This window comes from Chiloscyllium plagiosum, chromosome 2 (genome assembly GCF_004010195.1).
Source record: "Chiloscyllium plagiosum isolate BGI_BamShark_2017 chromosome 2, ASM401019v2, whole genome shotgun sequence".
NCBI lineage: Eukaryota > Metazoa > Chordata > Chondrichthyes > Orectolobiformes > Hemiscylliidae > Chiloscyllium > Chiloscyllium plagiosum.
Window position 1 is genome coordinate 24,565,610 of NC_057711.1, and position 22,321 is coordinate 24,587,930.

Sequence of the window (22,321 nt, forward strand, 5' to 3'; positions counted from 1 at the left end):
AAGACATCCAGCACTTCCTCCTCTGTAATCTGGACATTTTGCAAGATGTCACCATCTATTTCCCTACAGTCTATATCTTCCATATCCTTTTCCACAGTAAATACTGATGCAAAATATTCATTTAGTATCTCCCCCATTTTCTGTGGCTCCATACAAAGGCCGCCTTGCTGATCTTTGAGGGGCCCTATTCTCTCCCTGTTACCCTTTTGTCCTTAATATATTTGTAAAAACTCTTTGGATTCTTCTTAATTCTATATGCCAAAGCTATCTCATGAACCTGTTTTGCCTTCCTGATTTTCCTCTTAAGTATACTCCTACTTTCTTTGTACTCTTCTAAGGATTCACTCGATCTATCCTGTGTATACCTGACATATGCTTCCTTCTTTTTCTTAATCAAACCCTCAATTTCTTTAGTCATCCAGCATTCCCTATACCTACCAGCCTGCCCTTTCACCCGAACAGGAATATACTTTTTCTGCATTCTCGTTAATTCATTTCTGAAGGCTTCCCATTTTCCAACCGTCTCTTTACCTGCGAACATCTGCCTCCAATCAGCTTTCGAAAGTTTTTGCCTACTACCGTCAAAATTGGCCTTCCTTCTTTTTCTTAATCAAACCCTCAATTTCTTTAGTCATCCAGCATTCCCTATACCTACCAGCCCGCCCTTTCACCCGAACAGGAATATACTTTTTCTGCATTCTCGTTAATTCATTTCTGAAGGCTTCCCATTTTCCAGCCGTCCCTTTACCTGCGAATATCTGCCTCCAATCAGCTTTCGAAAGTTCTTGCCTACTATCGTCAAAATTGGCCTTTCTCCAATTTAGAACTTCAACTTTTAGATCTGGTCTATCCTTTTCCATCACTATTTTAAAACAAATAGAATTATGGTCGCTGGCCCCAAAGTGCTCCCCCACTGACACCTCAGTCACCTGCCCTGCCTTATTTCCCAAGAGTAGGTCAAGTTTTGCATCTTCTCTAGTCGTTTTCTCCAAGACTGCCACACCCACTTTAGCTTTTTTATTACATAACCACAGCAGTTCTTGCATTTTTAAAAAAAATTATCAATTATTTTTCATAATCAGTTTTTCTCCCTTTTTTATTAGTGTTTTAGTCAATCACTTTCCATGATGTACACCTCTATGGTTCCTTACTGATATATGGTATTTATTTTAAGGAGCTAACATAAATATCACTTGATTAGGTACAAATATCCTATTGAAGGTAAAAAGCCCATCACTGTATATAGGCAGATTGTGAGGACAGAACTGGTCAGATTGTATTAAGTAGGACAACAGGTTCGAGAGGTGAAACACCTATGCTTCCTTATGTCTGATGTTAGTTTTTACAGATGGCAGGGCATATTGGGTGGGTGAGATGGTTCACAAAACATTGAGATCTTGAGGCTCTGGTAAAGCCACAACCAAACCATTATGTCCAGTGTTCGTCACCACATCTTGTAAAGGATATGAGGGTTCTTTAGAAGGTATGGGTGGAGTTTGTCAGAATAGTTCCAGTGATACATGACTTTAGCTACAAGTTGGAGGTCAATGCAGATACAATTATTCTCCTTGGAGAATGAGGGATGATTTGATAGAAGTGTACAAGATTACAATAGGTTTAGAGAAGCTACATAGAGTGGAGATACCCCCATTAGCTGATGGTACAAGGACTAAGAAACATAGATTGGACTTTTTTAACATTTTAAAATTTAACATTTAATATTTCAAGTGGCAATGACCTGACATTGACTCCCCATGTGCATGGTGGAAGTGGAGACAATAAATGATTTCTACTGTAAATTGGTTGGCCAACTGATAAATTTACAAGCCTCCAGAGTTGGTGGGGTGTAAATAAATTTATCAGAACCAGCATAGATCTGATGGGCCAAATGACCTCCTCTTATGCCATAATGATTCGATGGATAGAATTTAGAGATGTGGAGGTGGTCACTAAACGCTCGGAAATAAACATGTATTCCCTGTTAACACATGAACTGATTGGTCTTTTAATTATTTGTAAAGTGCTTTCTCTGCCAAACTCTATTTTTAACATTTGTTCCTTGGATGGTTACTTTGCAATGCCAATTACTTGTACAAAGTCAAAAGTCACACAAAACCTGGTTATAGTACAACAAATTTATTTGGAATTACAAGCTTGTGGAGCATTGCTGCTTGATCAGGTGAAGTGACTTTACCTGACAAAGGAGCAGCGCTCTGAAAGTCTGTGATTTTAAATAAATCTATTGGAGTATAACCCGGAGTCATGAGACTCTCGACTTTGTCTGCTCCAGTCCAACATTGGAATCTCCACACTACTGTACAAAGTTCATCGAGAAATTTAGATGGGTCACATAGCAGTGTTTATCTTCATAATGATCTTGTTCTATGTATTCTCTGACCAGACGGAATGTGGTGGAACTAAGGATTTCAATATGCATTACTTTCTCTTCTGTGTACCTTGTGCTATAATTCTGAAAATAATGCATTGATTCTAATGTATTAAACATGAACAAATTTGTAGAGAAAAATATTATGTTACTCCTCTGCTGCTAACAGCAGCTCTGATGTTTCTGGGTATGAAATGAGCTGTTATTTGAAAAGGTAATTTGATCTTGATGTAAACAAGTAGCAAAGAGACCTGGAAAGCCTAGAAGAAGACGGACAGCCTTGAGCGTTTAGGTTACTTAACACTTTGCACAGTTCAATGCTCTATGAAGCCTAGCTTTGAGCATGCCATCATCTGGATGTGGGGAGCAGTGGCAGAATTTGGCTCCAATTCCTTGTTCTGGCTGTAGCCATTTTTTTCAAAAGAAGAGGTCTTTTAAAAATAAGGATAAACTCCAACAGGTTTATTTGGAAGTACAAGCTTTCGGAGCCATACTCCTTTGTCAGGTATCTAGTGGAGCAGGATCATAGGGCACAGGATTTATAGCAAAAGATTTTTGCTCCAAATTCTGTGTCCTATGATCCTGCTCCACTAGCTGACTGACGAAGGAGCAGCACTCTGAAAGCTTGTACTTCCAAATAAACCTGTTGGACTATAACCTGGTGTTGTGTGATTTTTAACTTTGTCCACCTCAGTCCAACACTGGCACCTCCACATCACAAAAATCAGAGATTTCCAATTTAGCACTGAGATGAGGAGGAGTTCCTTCTCTCAGAGTTTTGGTAATCTTGTTGCAGCTCACTAAGCTACAGCACCAGAAATCAAAGCTGTCTATTTAATAAAAGTTAACAATTTTATTAAAGTGTACAAAGTTCCCCAACTACTTGTTTTTTTAGTCTCTGGTTAACAGAAAGCACAGACCAGTTTTCTGCACGTACTGAGAAGTATTATTTATTATAAATAAATAGGTTTATTACAATAGCTTGACAATTAGTATTAAGCAATGTTCATCTTAAAAAAGGGTAGCAGAGTGACTCAGTGGTTCGCACTGCTGCCTCATAGAAGCAGGGACACAGTTTCGATTCCCACCTTGGGTGATTGTCCATATGGAAATTGCACGTTCTCTCTATGTCTGCATGGGTTTCCTCCAGGTGCTCTGGTTTCCTCCCACAGTCCAAAGATTAGGTGGATTGGCTATGGTTAATGTGGAGTTACGGGGATAGGATGGGGGTATTGAGTCTTGGTGGGATGCTCTTCAGAGGGTTGATGCAGGCTTGATGGACTGAATAGCGTCTTCCTGTACTGTAGAGATTTGATGATTATGAACTGTCTACGTGTAACTCTACCATGTAAAACTTTAAACAGAATGTTAATCTGGAGCTCTTGATTACTAACCTTATGATTTTGGTTTGATTGATAAAATTTTATCCATTAGTTTTCTTAATATGGTCTTTCAGTGCATTTGGTTCTTTTGGATTATAAAATGTTCCATAATAGATTTACCGGTAAATTTAACATATATAGGATAAATGAGACCACAGTAGTATCGATATGAAGTTGTGAGTGTGGTGCTAGAAAAACACAGTAGTCAGGCAGCATCTGAGGAGCAAGAGAATCGACGTTTCGGACATAAGCCCTTCATCAGGAACCACTTTCTCCTCGATATGAAATTGGCTGAGTGACACAAAACTGAGAGTAGCGGTGAATGATTGTTTTTCAGTCTCAAGGTAACCATACAGTGAGGTTACCTTTGTGTGAAGGCTACTGCCTTTCTTAATTTGCATTATTGGCCTAGATTTGAGTGTACAGGGTTGTATTTCCAAACATGTGGATAGCATAAAAATATGGAAGTTTTGAGAGTTTTTGAGAAGATTGAGATTCAGGTTGTAGGTTTGCTCGCTGAGCTGGAAGGTTTGTTTTCAGACACTTCACCGGAGCCTCACTGATGATATTACCTAGCATGGTGATGAAACGTCTGAAAAGAAACCTTCCAGTTCAGTGAGCAAACCTACAACCAGTATTGTGAATTGTCAGAAGAATAGTGATGAACTTCAACAATGACTAAAACAGGCTGGTGGAATGAGCAGAAAAGTTCCTCCTCTCCCCTCAATTCCTCCTGTTAATCAGTTTAAATCTATGCCCCTTATTAATTGACCTCTCTGCTAAGGCAAATAGGTCCTTGCCATTCACTGTATCTAGGGCCTCCATAATTTTTTACATCACACTCAAACCTCTCTCAGGCTCCTCTGAACCAAAGACAGTAACCCCAGCCTATCCAGTCTTTCCTCATAGCTACCATCCTTATAAATTTCCTTAATATACACACTAACACAATTACATCCTGAGGGTGAACAGTATTGCACACAATACCTAAGTAATGATTTTAATTGTCTACTCAGGTTGTTTTAAATAGTTCCACCTCTACCTTCTGCACAAGATAAATACATAATGCATTCCGTGACAGAAAACCTCTATTCTGTGACAAATATAAAACTCACCATTAGGAATGACACTGGTAAAAATCTCCTGCAATTGTTTCAAACAAAATTAAATAAAATTAGGTTGTTGCATAAGAACTTTACAGAAGTATCACAATAATACTGACCACAGTCTAAAATTTAAAACAAACCTTTGTATTTATATAAAATCATACATACAGAAATAGACCCTTGGTCCAGCCAGTCCATGCTGAACATTATCCCAAACTGAACCAGTCCCAGCTGCCAATTTCTGGCCCATACACCTCCAAACCTTTCCTATTCATGTTCGTATCTAAGTGCCTTTTAAATCTTGTAATTGTACCCACATCCACCACTTCGTCAAAAGATTCATTCCATATGTAAACCAGCACTGTGTAAAATATTTGCCCCCATGTCTTTTTTAAGTCTCTCTCCTTTCACCTTAAAAATATGCTCCTAGTCTCGAAATCCCCCATTCTGGGAGAAAATACCTACCATTAATCCTGTCAATACCTCACATGATTTTATAAACCTCTGTAAGGTCACCTCTCAACTTCATATGTTCCAGTTAAAAAAAATCTCAGCCTATCCAGCCTTTCTTTATAACTCAAACTTTCCATATCCAGCAACATTCTGGTAAATCTCTTCTGAACTGATTATGTTTATTCCTCTCTGCAGTGGGACCTAGTGTGTGACAATAACTGGAAAGGACCATTTACCACATCAATCTTTTTCCTGGGAGTATTGTGTGGCTCGATTATCTCAGGACAACTTTCAGACAGGTACAGGGTTTGATAATATTGATGAAAGTAATCATTTGATATGATCTACCTGGCTTTTAGCAAGGCATTTGATAAGGTGCTTCATGCCAGACTGGACGCGAAATGAAGAGTCCTTGAGATTGAGGAAAAGTAGCACATTGAATAAAATTGGCCCAGGTAGAAAGCGGAGGGTGATGACAGAGTTTCTGTGACTGGAAGACTGTTTTGTGTGGAGTTCTGCTGGGCTTCGGTGCTGGTGCCTTTGCTGTTTGTGGTGTACATTAATAATTTGGACTGAAATGTGGCGGGTGTGATCATGAAGTTGACTGATGGCATGAAATTTAGTAGCTGGTAAACAGTGGGGAGGGTAGACACAAACTGTAGAAGGATATCAATGGACTGGTCAGGTGGGCAGAGCAGTGGCAAATGGAACTTGACCTGGAAAAGGGGAGGGGTTACAAGGGAAGGGATGTCACTATGATTGATAGAATCCTGTAAAAGATTGAAGATTAGGGAGACTTTGATGTGAATGTCCACAATTCCTAAAGGTATTCCTAAAGGTACACCTAAATAAGTTAGATAAAAAAGTATATTTGCCTTAATCAGCCAAGGCATTGAACACAAGTGCAATGAGGTTATTCTGGAATTTATAAATCGCTGGTTAGGTCAGAACTGGTGTGCTGCGTGCAGCTTGGTTCACCACATTACAGGAAGAATGTGACTGCAAAAGAAAGGGTGCAGAGGAGATTCGTGCTTGGACTGGAGAGTCCGAGTCAGGAGGAATGGTTGAACAGACCAGTGTTGTTTTCCTTGGGGCAATGATATTGAGAAGGGACTAAGCAGTAATGTATAAGATTACAAGGAGCATAGATAGGATGGATAGGAAGCACTTTTTCCATTTTTAGAGGAGTCAATAACTGGGGGGCTACAGATTTAAGGTGTGAGGTAGAAAGCTAGGAGGATAGATGAGGAGAAGCTTCTTCACTCAGAGGGTTGTGGGAGTTTGGAACACACTGTCTGAAAGGGTGGTTAAATCAGAAATTCTTGTAACATTTATGGAGTATTTAGAAATTCACTTGCTGTAGCCTTGAGGGCTATAGACCAAGAACTGGAAAATGGGATTAAAGGAGCTAGCGTTTTGTTGACCGAGGTGGACACGATAGGCCAAATGGCCACCTGCTGTGTTGTATATATATCAACTAGATATATGAGAATGTTGGATGATGACATCCAATCTAGTATGATGACACTTAGGTTGATGATGGACAAGGTGGGGGCAGCCACACAGCCATGTTTGAGCCCAGTCTTGTACTCTCACATTGACAGCTGGTAAGCAAGGGAGTGAAAGGTTATTTGACTTGGGGGGAAGAGGGTGGGGGGAGGGTTGTTGGAATGTGTATTTGATGTTAAATCTAATCAGTTGTAACCGTATCAAATTGCTGAATTGTTTACCCCAGCTTCTTGTTTGTACAGTTGTATGTTCACATATTTACATTAGGTACAATATATGTTTGCCATACAAAGACATGAAAGAAAAGTTGTAACATTATTTTGCTTGTTCTTGTGCTTTTCAGGTATGGAAGAAAAGTTGTTCTCTTTGGAGGTATAGCCTTACAGACAATCTTAAACTTAATTCAGCTGGCCTCTCAGAGTTGGGAAATGTTCTGCGTGCTGCACTTTTTTGTTGGTGTAGGAGATATCGCAAGTTACATAGCCGCTTTTGTTCTCGGTAAGTTTTTTTTTGTTGCATTCCCAGCTTATTTCAAAGAAACTAAGAACAGACATTGCTGCAAACATTTGGTCATTTAGGCAGTATCGTGGATGGAAAGGAGTGTTGATATTTTAGCTTGATAATCTTTTATCAGGACGATAAGGCAGGTTTAACAATTCGGAAGGAACACAGAACTAGGAAAAGTGGGGAGAGGAGGGGAGGAAAGTATAAATGGAGGGGTCTGTGGAGGGAAGGAATTGTTAAATTACAAAAGGGATGACAAAGATGATGGGATGTTGAAGAAACAGAAAGATGGATCTGAGGTGTTGCAGATTGCTACAGCAGACCCTTTTATAAGAACGTGCTACTTAGAGACATTGGGAAGGCTGGTTTGGGGCTGAAGTGGTTGAGCTCACTGTTGAGGCAATGGGTGGACAGCATTTCCTTTTGCACAAAGAGAAGCTCAGTGCAGTCCTGTGAAGATGTACAGGTAACATGCTGGATCATTACAAGAAGGGAACAAGGAGACAATATAGCCAAGTCACATCCGAAAAGTCCCATCTTGCCCAACTATGCCCTTGATGTTCAAACATTCTCTTAAGAATTATGAATACTTGAATAAGGAATTAGAGTGAGGAGTCTTAGATTCATGAAACCATTGTCAAAGGTCAGGCGAAAGTGAGGACTGCAGATGCTGGAGATTAGGTTTGAGAGTATGGTGCTGGAAACGCATAGCAGGTCAGGCAGCAGCTGAGGAACAGGAGAATTGATGTTTCGAGCAAAAGCCCTTCATCAGGAATGAAGGGCTTATGCCCAAAATGTCGCTTCTCCTGCTCCTCAGATACTGCTTGATCTACTGTGCGTTTCCAGCACCACACTCTCAACCCATTGTCAAAAGTTGTCAGCTTGGTTATCTTTTCCAGTATTTTCTTTAATAACTGGACATCCCCACTATGTTGTACGACAGTGATAATGTCTGCACAAGACAGAAATGGGCAAAGCAAAGGTTTGAACGGTAAACACTTAGGTAGAAAACATCTTGGAAAGTAAAGAATAATACCTGGAACAAAATTAGCAAATAACTTTTAAACTTCCCACATTAAATTGACAAACTCTTACTCCTGCAGAACTTCCTTTAGCTTGGCATGTCATCATTCACCAAGTAATAAAGTCAGCGAATCACACAGGCATATAGCACAGAAACAGGCCCTTTGGCCCAACTCATCCATGCTAACCAGGTTTGCTAAATTGAACTAGTCACATTTGCCTACCTTTGGCCACATCCCTTTAAACCTTCCTGAAATAACTACACAGAGGTCAGTGCACAAGCACACAGGCTGTAACCAGCCAACTCAGAGTCAGCCCCCTGAACTGAGGAGATTCTAAATCTCCTAGTTACATTTTTTTCTCTTTTTTTTTAATTTACTTTTTCTTCTTTTCTAAAACTCTTGTTTTTTTTCCTTACGCCCACACTACCACCTAACTGCAGTAATGCTTACATTTTCCCCAGCATCTATGTTGTGTGTGTGCAGGTGTGAGACACAGTGAAAGACAACAGGTGTACAAATCTTTATTCAATTTCCACCACCAGGAAGAAATCTCCTAGTTACATTGGTCAGCTAGGGCTTTCCATATTGACTTAGGTTAGCAACCCTAATCAAGGATCTTATAGTCAACCAGATCCAGCTGGTTCCAATCACTACACTTTCCTATCCATGTACCTGTCCAAACGTCTTTTAAATGTTCTAATTGTACTCACCTCTCCCACTTCCTGTGGTAGCTCAAGTGACGAGCTAGCATTTTCGAGCAATTTACAATGTTAAAGCTTGAAGTCGAACAACACTAATTAAAGTTCACCCTTGCTGCACTGTTGCAATCCACATTACTCTACAATGAGCAAACAGGCAGGTTTATTCCTGACAACTGATAGGGAGGAGGGACTTGGGGGAGGGGCGTCGGAAATGTGATAGGTGGAAAACGCACATCCCAGATGGCCTCCTTCTTCAAGGACCGCAATTTCCCCCCCGACGTGATCGACGATGCCCTCCACTGCATCTCTTCCACTTCCCGATCCTCCGCTATGCTTTTCCAAATAGTCATAAATCCTATCCCTCAGAATGCTTCCCAAAACTTTGCTGACCATTGCCATAAGGCTAACTAGTCTGTATTTGCCAGGGATTTCCCTATTACCTTTCTTGAAAAGTGGAACAACCTCATTTCTCTCTTCCCAGAGTAGCTTCGGATAAATTTGGCCTTGCCCTGGAGACTCACCAATCTTAATGTTTGCCAAAGCTTCCAGCACATCAGCGTCATGGAGTTTGATCGAATCAAGCTTGTATACGAGTTCCTCAAAGCTCCCATTCGAAACAAGCTCCATTTCCTTCGTCATGATCGAAACAAAAGACTCATTTAGGGCTTCCCCTGTCTGTTCAGACTCCACCCACAAGTTCCCTACGCTGTCCCTGATCGGCCATACTTTATCCCTGATCATTCTCTTATTCCTCACATATGAGTTAAATGCCTTTTTCATACCCACTCCTGACTCTCGTCAGTCCATTTCTGAGCTCGTTTCTAGTAAGCCTGTGATCCTCTACGTAATCTGCCTTCTTCCTATGGATGGGAAGTTCATCTGGTCTCGTCCTCCAAGGTTCCTTAAGCTTACCCCTTCTTATACATCTCAGAGGAACAAATTTTTGCACCTGCTGGACAAACTTTCCTCATTCCTGAAGAAGGGCTAATGCCCGAAACGTCGATTCTCCTGTTCCCTAGATGCTGCCTGACCTGCTGCGCTTCTCCAGCAACACATTTCCATCTCTGATCTCCAGCATCTGCAGACCTCATTTTCTCCTGACAACTGAAACAATTGTAGAATTACACAGGCAGTCTGGTGTACAGAGACTGCATAAATGTCCAAAATACATTGTAAACTTCAATGTCCTATCAGATTTAACAAATAATTGCCTGTAGATCCTGAGCTCATAACCGTGGATGAAATTTGCATACAGCAAAGGGACAATAGTTCCAGCATGTTATCCTCTCATTACTTTAACTGAGGCCCCATTAACAATTCAGGTGAGCACTGTAAGTACAGCAAGTTAACCTGGGGACTTTGTCGTTTTGCTCCTCAGAACAACAAAAACAAACCCCAGAAATTAACAAATTATTCCTTTTATTTGTGTTTGTGGGCTAGCAGAAAATAATTTCCCCATAACTATCATCACACTCCAGAGATATAATTTTATGTAAAAAATTGGGGTGTTTCATTGATGTGATTAGCAGCCAGGCAAAACGTAAGGCATTTTGTTTTTTTTTCTGACTGTTATTATCAATAGTATTCCTGTGATCACTCATCCATCGATGACTCTAATTTTAATTTGTAGCTTCCCTGTTGCATGGAAAATATAAGATTTTCTTTGATGACATCAATAATAAATCATAGCCATAACAGGCAGCATGATCACAGAGAACAGTACATGTAATAGCTTTTTGAAAGATGTGTTTACATGGCATTTCTCAAAATTGATTTCATGGTAAACTGAAAGCAGTTGGACAGGTTATCAAACCTGCAAAATGAACACAGAAGACACAAGATGTGAGGAAATTGAATAACTTTTCGAAAACCCTACAGATTAAACACCCTCGAAATGAAAGTATGAGAATTCTTGCATTCTTTTATAATTACTATAACACTTTACAATTATGATTTGGAGATGCTAGTGTTGGACTGGGGTGTACAAAGTTAAAAATCACACAACACCTGGTTATAGTCCAACAGGTTTAATTGGAAGCACACTAGCTTTCGGAGCGACGCTCCTTCATCAGGTGGTTGTGGAGCACACAATTGTACGGCACAGAATTTATAGCAAAAATTTACAGTGTGATGTAACTGAAATTATACATTGAAAAATACCTTGATTGTCTGTTGAATCTTTCATCTGTTCAAATACCATGATAGTTTCACTTCTTTCATGTGTAGATGACAAAACCTTTTTTTAAAAGTTGCATTCTCAGGTTAACTATAACAATTGGTGTTAGCTAGACAATATGTTGAAGGTGTTAGCCCCCTGTGTTCTCTGTCTGTGCCATGATGCTTAGATTGATTCTAATCTAAAAAGTGAGGTAACAGAGTTTTACATAAATTCATGCAGTTTTTGAGCAAAGTACAATGTAACTCTGCAAGTACAAATTCACCCCACAACATATATGTATATGTGTGCATGTGGGTCTTCGTGTGTGTGTGTGTCTGTCTGGGTTAGGGGGTTGTGAGTGTGAGAGAGAGTGTATATGTGTGTGTATGTGATGTATTGTAAGGGTGTGTGAACGTCTGTGTATGTGTCTATGTATGTGTGTCAGTGTGTGGGAGTGCCTCTGTGTGTGTGTGTATATAGTGAAATGGTGGTCACCTGTAGTGTGACATGAACCCAAGGTCCTGGTTGAGACCCTCCTTATGGGTATGGAACTTAGCTACCACTCTCTGCTCGGCCACGTTTTGCTGCTGCCTGTCCCGAAGTCTGCCTTGGAGGATGGTCACCCGAAGGTCCGAGGTCAAATGTCCTGGACCACTGAAGTGTTCCCCAACTGGGAGGGAACACTCCTGTCAGTTGATTGTTGTGAGGTGCCCATTCATCTGGTGATGTAGCCTTTACTCAGTTTCCCCAATGTACCATGCCTCAGGGTATCCTTGCCTGCATCGTATAAGATAGACAACGTTGGCTGAGTCACATGAGTACCTGCCATGTACAAGGTGGGAGGTGTCCCCACGCGTAATGGTGGTATCCATGTCCACACTCTGACACGTCTTGCAGCGCCTACTGTGACAGGGTTATATGGAGTTGTCCTGAACAGCTTGCTACGAACAATGATCTGTTTGAGATTTGGCGATTGTTTAAAGGCAAGTAGTGGAGGTGTGGGGAAGGTCTTGGCGAGGTGCTCATCCTCATTGATAATGTGTTGCAGGTCACGAAGAACATGGCGTAGTTTTTCAGCTCCTGGGAAGTACTGGACAACGAAGGGTACCCTGTTGGTCTCCTGAGGAGGTCCTTACGGCTCCTTGCAGTGGTACGTCGGGACTGGCAGTCGATGAGTTGAGCATTGTACGCCATTCTTATGGGGGCATCCCTGAGTACTTCCAGGGTCCCGTCACGTTCCTCCTCATCTTTGCAGATCCAGTGTACGTGTAGGGCTTGTCCATAGGGGATGGCTGTTTTAATATGATTTGGGTGGAAGCTGGAGAAGTGTAGCATTGTGAGATTGTCTGTGGGTTTGTGGTAGAATGTGGTGCTGAGGTGTCCATCCTTGATGGAAATGCATGTGTTCAAGAATGAGACAGAGAGTCAAGAGTAGTCCATGGTGAGTTTGATGGTGCGATGAAACTTGTTGATATCACTGTGTGGTTTTATCAGTGACTCCTCGCCATGTGTCCAGAGGAAGAAAATGTCGTCACTGTACCTGGTGTACAATGTTGGTTAGAGAAGAAATCTTGTTCAAACCTGTGCATGAAAATGTTGGCATATTGGGGTGCAAATTTGGTCCCCATGGCTGTTCCATGTGTCTGGATGAAGAACTGGTTGTCAAAGGTGAAGACGTTGTGATCGAGGATAAAGCGGATGAGTTGTAGGATGGTGTTTGGAGATTGGCATTGTTGGTGTTGAATACTGAGGCTGTTGCTGCGATGCCATCATTGTGGGGGATGCTGGTGTAGAGTGCGGAAACCTCCATTGTGACGAGGAATGTTCCCGGTCCGACTGGTCCGTGGGTGCTGAGTTTCTGTAAGAAAACCGTAGTGTCGCCACAGAAGCTGGGGATACCCTGCACAATAGGTTTCAAGATGCCTTCAATATAGCCGGAGAGATTCTCACACAGGGTCCCAATGCCTGATACGATGGGACATCCTGGTGTGTTGGCTTTGTGTACCTTTGGAAGGTAGTAGAAGTTGCCTACACGAGAAGTATGTGGGATGAGGGTGCATAGGGAACTCTGAAGGACTGGATCCAAAGTCCTGATCAATGTGTTTAATTGTGTGCCTTACAATTGTGTACTCCACAACCACCTGATGAAGGAGCAGCTCTCCAAAAGCTAGTGCTTCCAATTAAACCTGTTGGACTAAAGCCTGGTTTTGTGTGATTTTTAACTTTGTACACCCCAGTCCAACACCGACATCACCAAATCATGACTACTATCGACACCATTAACTGCCAGCTTAAAGTGGAGAGGATCTCCAAGAAGATCACACATATCGACACAGACATCAAGTTTCTACAAAAATGCAGGAAAGCAGGAAAGATCCCAAAAAGGATCACGAACCCACTCAAGTCAACCTACAAACACAGATTACGTGGAGAGAATTTGCCATTGCACCTCTCGCACACTCCTCAATCATCTCGTGCACCAACTCTACAGCAGGCACCACACCTTGAAACTAAGATGGAGTCCATACTCTCAGCCTGCACTCAGGATGCAGCAGTACAGTTACGGGACATTGCCAAATAGACAAGGCGACAAAACTACACCACTTACATGCACACCAAGAACAAAAAACTGGAGAAACTTGGCATTCCCACCAGTAGTAGCAAAACCCACCCTAGCACCACAGTGGATAACATTATCACTGCGGGGAAGTCTACTATCAACTTATTGGACTACACCCTTCACTGGAAGAGAATGAAGTCCTGAGCAGGGGTCTCAACTTCTGCCCCACCACCAAAATGGCCCGTTGGTTCTTGCAGCAGACATGGAGGAGTTCATCAGATGAATGAGACTCCGGGAATTCTTTCAAGGTGCCGGCAGTGATCCCACTGAGTCCACTGACGAACTGAAACAGTCATCACAGGGATCTGTAGAGGAGCGACCAAAGAAGGTGTCAACTTGGACCCCACCGGAGGGCCGCTGCCCTGGGCTTGACATGTATGCTCAAACTGTCAGGAAATATATGAATGCCAGATTCATCAGCCGTACCCACAAGGTAGAGCAAAATATCACCCGTTCACAATGCAATGCCATCCAGGGTCTCAAAACCAATCATAATTGTCATCAAACCAGCAGATAAAGGAGGAGCCATTGTCATTCAGAATAGAACAGACTACTGCAAGGGTGACAGGGTTGTTAAGAAGGCATACAGTGTTTAAGCTTTTATTAATAGAGGGATCGAATTCTGGAACCATAAGGTTATGCTACAGCTGTACAAAACTCTGGTACAGCCGCACTTGGAGTATTGTGTACAGTTCTGGTCACCACATTATAAGAAGGATGTGGAAGCTTTGGAAAGGGTGCAGAGGAGATTTACTAGGATGTTGCCTGGTATGGAGGGAAGTTCTTACGAGGAAAGGCTGAGGAATTGATGCTATTTTCATTGGAGAGAAGAAGGTTGAGAGGTGACTTATTAGAGACATATAAGATAATCAGAGGGTTAGATAGGGTGGACAGGGAGAGCCTTTTTCCAAGAATGGTGATGGCGAGCACGAGGGGGCATAGCTTTAAATTGAGGGGTGATAGATATAGGACAGATGTCAGAGGTAATTTCTTTACTCAGAGAGGGAACTGGAATGCTTTGCCTGCAACGGTAGTAGATTCGCCAACTTTAAGTACATTTCAGTCGTCATTGGACAAGCATATGGACGTACATGGAATAATGTAGGTTAGATGGGCTTCAGATTGGTATGACAGGTTGGCGCTGTAATGTTCTAAGTTCTATGTTCTATGAAGTTTACCGACAACTGAACAACCAGGAACAGTACAGGCAATTACCGGTTGATCTGACCGAAGAGCACACCCGTGAGCTAAACACATTGATTAGGACTTTGCTCCAGTCCTTCAGAGTTCCCTATGTGCCCTCATCCCACATACTTCTCGTGTAGGCGATTTCTACTGCCTTCCAAAGGTACACAAAGCCAACACACCAGGACGTCCCATCATATCAGACATTGGGACCCTGTGTGAGAATCTCCCCGGCTATGTTGAAGGCATCTTGAAACCTATTGTGCAGGGGATCCCCAGCTTCTGTGGCGACACTACGGATTTCTTACAGAAACTCAGCACCCACGGACCAGTCGAACCGGGAACATTCCTCGTCACAATGGAGGTTTCAGCACTCTACACCAGCATCCCCCACAATGATGACAACGTGGCAACAGCCTCAGTACTCAGCACCAAAAACTGCCAATCTCCAAATACCATCCTACAACTCATCCGCTATATCTTCGATTGCAACGTCTTCACCTTTGATAACCAGTTCTTCATCCAGACACATGGAACAGCCATGGGGACCAAATTTGCACCGCAATATGTCAACATCTTCATGCACAGATTTGAACAAGACTTCTTCTCTACGCAGGACCTACAACCAACATTATACACCAGGTACAGTGACGACATTTTCTTCCTCTGGACCCACAGCGAGGAGTCACTAATAAAACTACACAGTGATATCAACAAGTTTCATCGCACCATCAAACTCACCATGGACTACTGTCGACTATCTGTCTCATTCTTGGACACATGCGACTCCATCAAGGATGGACACCTCAGCACCACACTCTACCGCAAACCCACAGACAATCTCACAATACGCTACTTCTCCAGCTTCCACCCAAAAAATATTAAAACAGCCATCCCCTATGGACTAGCCCTACGCGTACACCGGATCTGCTCAGATGAGGAGGAACGTGACAGACACCTGGAAGTACTCAGAGATGCCTTCATAAGAACGGGTTACGATGCTCAACTTGTCGACCTCCAGTTTCGATGTGCCACAGCAAGGAACCGTAATGACCTCCTCAGGAGATAGACACGTGCTGCAACCGACAGGGTACCCTTCGTTGTCCAGTACTTCCCAGGAGCTGAAAAACTACGCCATATTCTTCGTGACCTGAACACATTATCAATGAGGATGAGCACCTCGCCAAGACCTTCCCCACACCTCCACTGCTTGCCTTTAAACTGCTTGCCGCCAAACCTCAAACAGATAATTGTTTGTAGCAAGCTGCCCGACTTTTAGGACAACTCCATACAACCCTATCACGGTGGACGCTGCAAGACGTGTCAGAGTGTGGACGTGGATACCACCATTACAGGTGGACACCTCCTACCTCCTACTTGGCAGGTACTCATGTGGCTCACCCAACGTTGTCTATCTTATTAGTTGCAGGCAAGAATGCCCTGAGCCATGGTACATTGGGGAAAACTAGGAAAGGCCACAGCAACAGATGAATGGGCATCACACAACAATCAACAGACAGGAGGGTTCCCTCCCAGTTGGGGAACACTTCAGTGGTCCGGGACATTCGACCTCAGACCTTTGGGTGACCATCCTTCAAGGCGGACTTCGGGACAGGCAGCAGCGAAAAGTGGCCAAGCAGAGGCTGATAGCTAAGTTCGGTACCCATAGGGAGGGCCTCAACCAGGACCTTGGGTTCATGTCACATTACAGGTGACCACCATTGCATTATACACACACACAGACACTCCTATACACACACGGACACATATATACACAGACACACACACAGACACTCACACACACCCTTACAGACACACACACTCCCACACTCACATATGCATCCTCTCAGAGATTTAGACCACTCTACACTCATGCACACACATATACAAATTAGTGTCAGCACAGATAATATATTGAAGGTGTTAGTCCCTGTGTGCTGCGTCTGTGCCATAATGTATAAACTGGTGCTAATCTGAGAAAAACAACACGCTGCAGGCAAGGATGCTTTAAGGCATGGTACATTAGTGAAGCCGAGCAGAGGCTACAGCAATGGAATGGGCACTGCACATCAATCGACAGACAGGTGTGTCCCTTCCCAGTTGGAGAACATGGTGGTCCAGGACATTCGATCTCGGACCTTCGGGTGACAATCCTCCAAGGCGGTCTTCGGAGCAGGCAGCAGCTAATTGTGCCCAAGCAGAGTCTGATAGCTAAATTCGGCACCCAAGGGAATGGCCTCAACTGGGTCCTTGGGTTCATGTCACAGTACAGGTGATCCCATTGCCCGATCTACAAACAGAGACCCTGCTACACACACTCACACACACGCAACACTCTCTGTCACAGGCACTCACAATTCCCCTCCCCAGACACAAACACTCCCACACCCACACATGCACCCCTTCACAGACTTAAGATACTCTACACTCTCTCTCACACTCACAACCCCCTAACCCAGACAGACACACAGAGACAAAGACCCACATGTACACATATACATATATTTTGTGGGGTGAATTTGTACTTGCAGCGTTACATTGTACTTTGCTCAAAAACTACATGAATTTATGTAAAACTCTGTTACCTCACTTTTTAGATTAGAGTCAATCTAAGCATCATGGCACAGACAGAGAACACAGGGGGCTAACACCTTCAACATATTGTCTAGCTAACACCAATTGTTACAGTTAACCTGAGAATGCAACTTTTAAATAAAGGTTTTGTCATTTACACGTGAAAGAAGTGAAACTATCATGGTATTCGTACAGATGAAAGACTCAACAGACAATCAAGGTATTTTTCAATGTATAATTTCAGTTACATCACACTGTAAATTTTTGCCCTAAATTCTGCGGCTTACAATTGTGTGCTCCACAACCACCTGATGAAGGAGCAGCGCTCCGAAAGCTAGTACTTCCAATTAAACCTGTAGGACTATAACCTGGTGTTGTGTGATTTTTAACTTTACAATTATTTGTTAAACTTTCCTCCCTTATTTGTGGTCTCATCACAAACATTAACCAACAGGTGGAGCCCTCACCTGCAGCTTGGAAGTTTTAAAAAACAACTGCAGCAAAATTTGGAACAATAACAGAAAATGTTGGAAATATGCAGCAGAATATATGGAGAGATAAAACAAAATTAGTGCTTTGGTTTGAGGGTCTTTAATCAGAAATCTTTTCTTTAGATTGATGGTGCAAGGCTAAAATGAAGTGATAACAGGACAAGAAATGAAATAAAGGGTATGTCTGCGGAAGGTGTGAGTGGTTTACATAGAAACAGCAGTGTCCATTGAGTCTATCAAGCTTGCTGTTCAATATGATCATGGCTCATCAAACAATTCGCAAACTCTATCCCAGTACGTCCACTGGTCATTAGAAATTTATCTATTTCTACCTTAAACATACTCAAAGACAGAGCTTCCACGGGCCTTTGTGAATTTCAAAGTCATTTGCCAATCTGAATAAGATTTCTCTTCATCTCAGACCTAAGTGATATCCCCCTTCATATTCTATTGTGCTTCTGGTTCTGGACTCCGAAACAGGAGAAACATCTTATCTGCATCCACCCTTTATGTTTTTTGTAAATTTCCATGAGATCACTTCTCACTCTTCATAACTCTAGAAAATACAGACCCACTTTGTGCTGTCTCTCTTCCTAGGACAGTCCTGCTATCCCAGGAACAAGACTGATGAACTTTCTTTTACACCCTCTATGGCAATAGCACCTTCCCTGAGTTAAGGAGACCATAACTGCACACAGTCCTCCAGGTATGATCAATTGAAGCAAAATTTCATTAGTCCTCTACTCAAAATTCCATGAGCCTTTCTAATACCTTGCTCTACCTGCACATTAGTTTTTGTGACTTACCAACAATGACACCAAGGTTCCTTTGTAAGTCTACACATTCCAACCTCTTGCCAATTTAAAACCTACTGAAGTGGATAACCTCACATTATGAATCATATACAGCTTGGATGGTGAGGAGAAGAGGTAAGAGGGAGATGTTACACTTCCTGTACGGTTCAAAGTGTGGTGACAAAGGCAGTGGGTGTCGGAGGGTGATGGTGTCATGGTGGAGGTTGTGGAAAAGGCAGAAGATGAACTGTTTAAATACAGTATTATGATACAGTTAGGGCCAGTTGGATTTAAAAAGAAATCCAATACCTGGTTTTAACTAATAGAACTGCACCACAAGATTTCACATTTTTAACAGAATGAATTTTATTGTATGAAAAATAAAAGATACAAGCGTAAAAATAGGATTTAAAATTACATACACTAGACATTCAGGTTTACTCTGTACTTCCCCCAAGAATTCCTTTCTATTTGCATCTGTGCAGACTACCCATACGTCCCAGCCTTGCAGGGAATTCTCCTCACCTCCAGTTATGATCAGGATTGAAACTTTCATTCACACTCTTTCAAGGGCGGCTGTTCTAACCCTTGCTTTGGTTACTTTTTTATTACTTCCAAGCTCAACTGTTGGTTACTTACTTTTACAGGAGAAAGTGAGGACTGCAGATGCTGGAGATCAGAGCTGAAAATGTGTTGCTGGAAAAGCGCAGCAGGTCAGGCAGCATCCAAGGAGCAGGAGAATCGACGTTTCGGGCATGAGCCCTTCTTCAGGCTCATGCCCGAAACGTCGATTCTCCTGCTCCTTGGATGCTGCCTGACCTGCTGTGTTTTTCCAGCAACACATTTTCAGCTACTTACTTTTACAGTAAGAATTTGTGAGCCCTACTATAGATCCTACCACTAGCTTCAAACTAAGACAATCTTCTAGCTCCTGTTCCTCACAAGATTCAAATGAAGATTAAGGCCCAGATTTTCACTCCCATGAGGGAAGCGCAGAGACAGGATGGTTCCCAGCTCCAGTGGCCCAGTTAGTCAGATGTTCTTTCCAGGTTAGTGAAATTCCTTCAACAAATCCCTCATGAAAACAGACACATGTGTTCTTAGTTGTTTAATAGTTTTGACAGAACTTTGATATCGTTGACACAGGGCAGCATGGTGGCTCAGTGGTTAGCACTGCTGCCTCACAGCACCAAGGACCCAGGTTTGATTCCAGCTCCGGGTGACTGTCTGTTGTTGAGTTTGCACATTCTCCCTGTGTCTGTGTGTCTGCTCCAGTTTCCTTCCACAGTCCAAAGATGTGCAGGTCAGGTGAATTGGCCATGCTAAATTGCCCATAGTGTTCGGTGCATTAGTCAGAGAGACATGGGTCTGGGTGGATTCCTCCTTTGAGGGTTGGTGTGGATTTGTTGGGCCAAAGGGCCTGTTTCCACACTGTAGGAGAATCTAATCTAAACCTTTCACTGCTTTGGGATTTCCAACAGGACATCCATAGCTATGTGCTCTTTATATACTTTCAGTGATCTAGCCTGCACAACTCCCTTGGTTGGAGAAATCCAAACTGTGACTACTGTTTTGGAGAAGAAATTCCTTCATGTTTCAGTTTTAAATGAATGTCCCCTTATTCTGTAACTGTGTCCTGAGTTCAAGATTTCTCACTCGTGGAATCATCATCTCAACGTCTACCCTGTCGAGCTCCCTCAGAACCTTGCATGGTTCAATGAGATCACTTCTCATTGTTCTAAACTCTGATGAATAACGGTTTAACCAGTTTACCTCTTCTTGATTAGTTACTGCCTTCATTCCAGGAATCAGGTTAGTGAATTTCCTTTTGCACAGCTTCTAATGTTAATATGTCCTTTTTAGAATATAGGAACAAACTGTATTTGGTATACGAAGGTACAGCTGCATTAACACCCTGTACAGTTATAAGAAGATTCCCCTGTTTTTAAATTTCAAAGCCTAGCAATAGACTAAAATTCCATTTGTCTTCTTAATTACTGTTGCAATTGCATGCTAACATTTTGTATTTAACACTCAAGAACACCCAGATCCATCTGTGTCACACTTTTTTGGAATTTCTTTTCATTTTAATAATCGTCAGCCTACATGACCTCACTCTTTCCTACATTAAACTCTATTTACCAATTTTACATCCACTCACTCAATCTATCTATATCCCCTCGCAGATTGCTTACATCCTCAGCACAGCCTATCCTCCCACCTATTTCTGTATCACCAGCAAATTCGGATACATTACACATTAACACCCTCAGCAAGTCATTAATATAGCTTGGAAATAATTGAGGCCTTAGAACTGATTCTTGTCGCGCTCCACTAGTTGCATCTACCCAACCTGAAAAAGACCCATTAACTCATAGACCCATAGAGATATACAAAACGGATGCAGACCCTTCGGTCCAACCCGTCCATGCCGACCAGATATCCTAAATTAATCCAGTTCCATTTGCCAGCATTTGGGCCATATCACTCTCAACCCTTCTAATTCAAATAACCATCCAGATGCCTTTTAAATGTTGTATCTGTACTAGCTTCCACCACTTCCTCTGGCAGCTCATTACATACTCGCACCACCCTCTGTGTGAAAATGATGCCCTTTAGATTCCATAAAGCTATAAGACATAGGAGCAGAAATTAGGCCATTTGGCCCATTGAGTCTGCTCCACCTTTCAATCTTGGTTGAAAGGTTCTCTGCCCCATTCTCCTGCTTTCTCCCCATAACCCTTGATCCCCTTGATACTCAACAACCTATTTATCTCAGTCTTAAATACCTTCAATGACCTGTATTTATCTCAGTCTTAAATACCTTCAATGACCTGACCTCCACCACAATAGACAATAGACAATAGACAATAGGTGCAGGAGTAGGCCATTCAGCCCTTCGAGCCTGCACCGCCATTCAATATAATCATGGCTGATCATTCCTAATCAGTATCCTGTTCCTGCCTTATCTCCATAACCCTTGATTCCACTATCTTTGAGAGCTCTATCCAACTCCTTCTTAAATGAATCCAGAGAGTGGGCCTCCACTGCCCCCTGTGGCAGAGCATTCCACACAGCCACCACTCTCTGGGTGAAGAAGTTTCTCCTGAGCTCTGTCCTAAATGGTCTACCCCATACTTTTAAGCTGTGTCCTCTGGTTCGGCACTCACACATCAGTGAAATATGTTTCCTACTGCCAGAGTATCAAATCCTTTCATAATCTTATACGTCTCAATCAAATCCCCTCTCAGTCTTCGAAACTCAAGGGTATACAAGCCCAATCGCTTCAGTCTTTCAGTGTAAGGTAATCCTGCCATTCCAGGAATTGACCTCATGAACCTACGCTGCACTCCCTCAATAGCAGAATGTCTTTTCTCAAATTTGGAGACCAGAACTGCACACAGTACTCCAGGCGTGGTCTCACCAGGGCCCT

At 42.4% G+C, this 22,321-nt stretch overlaps 1 protein-coding gene across 4 annotated transcripts in view; it reads left to right on the forward strand.

The window, feature by feature from the left end:
- The window catches only part of LOC122557619 (solute carrier family 22 member 5-like), a 114,198-nt gene that overhangs the window by 38,429 nt on the left and 53,448 nt on the right, over positions 1–22,321 (forward strand). For all 4 annotated transcript variants that reach the window (XM_043705390.1, XM_043705400.1, XM_043705370.1 and 1 more), the window contains exons 3-4: positions 5,523–5,626; positions 7,180–7,334. In XM_043705390.1, the coding sequence (XP_043561325.1) occupies positions 5,523–5,626; positions 7,180–7,334 (259 nt within the window). The remainder of the gene's footprint in view (positions 1–5,522; positions 5,627–7,179; positions 7,335–22,321) is intronic.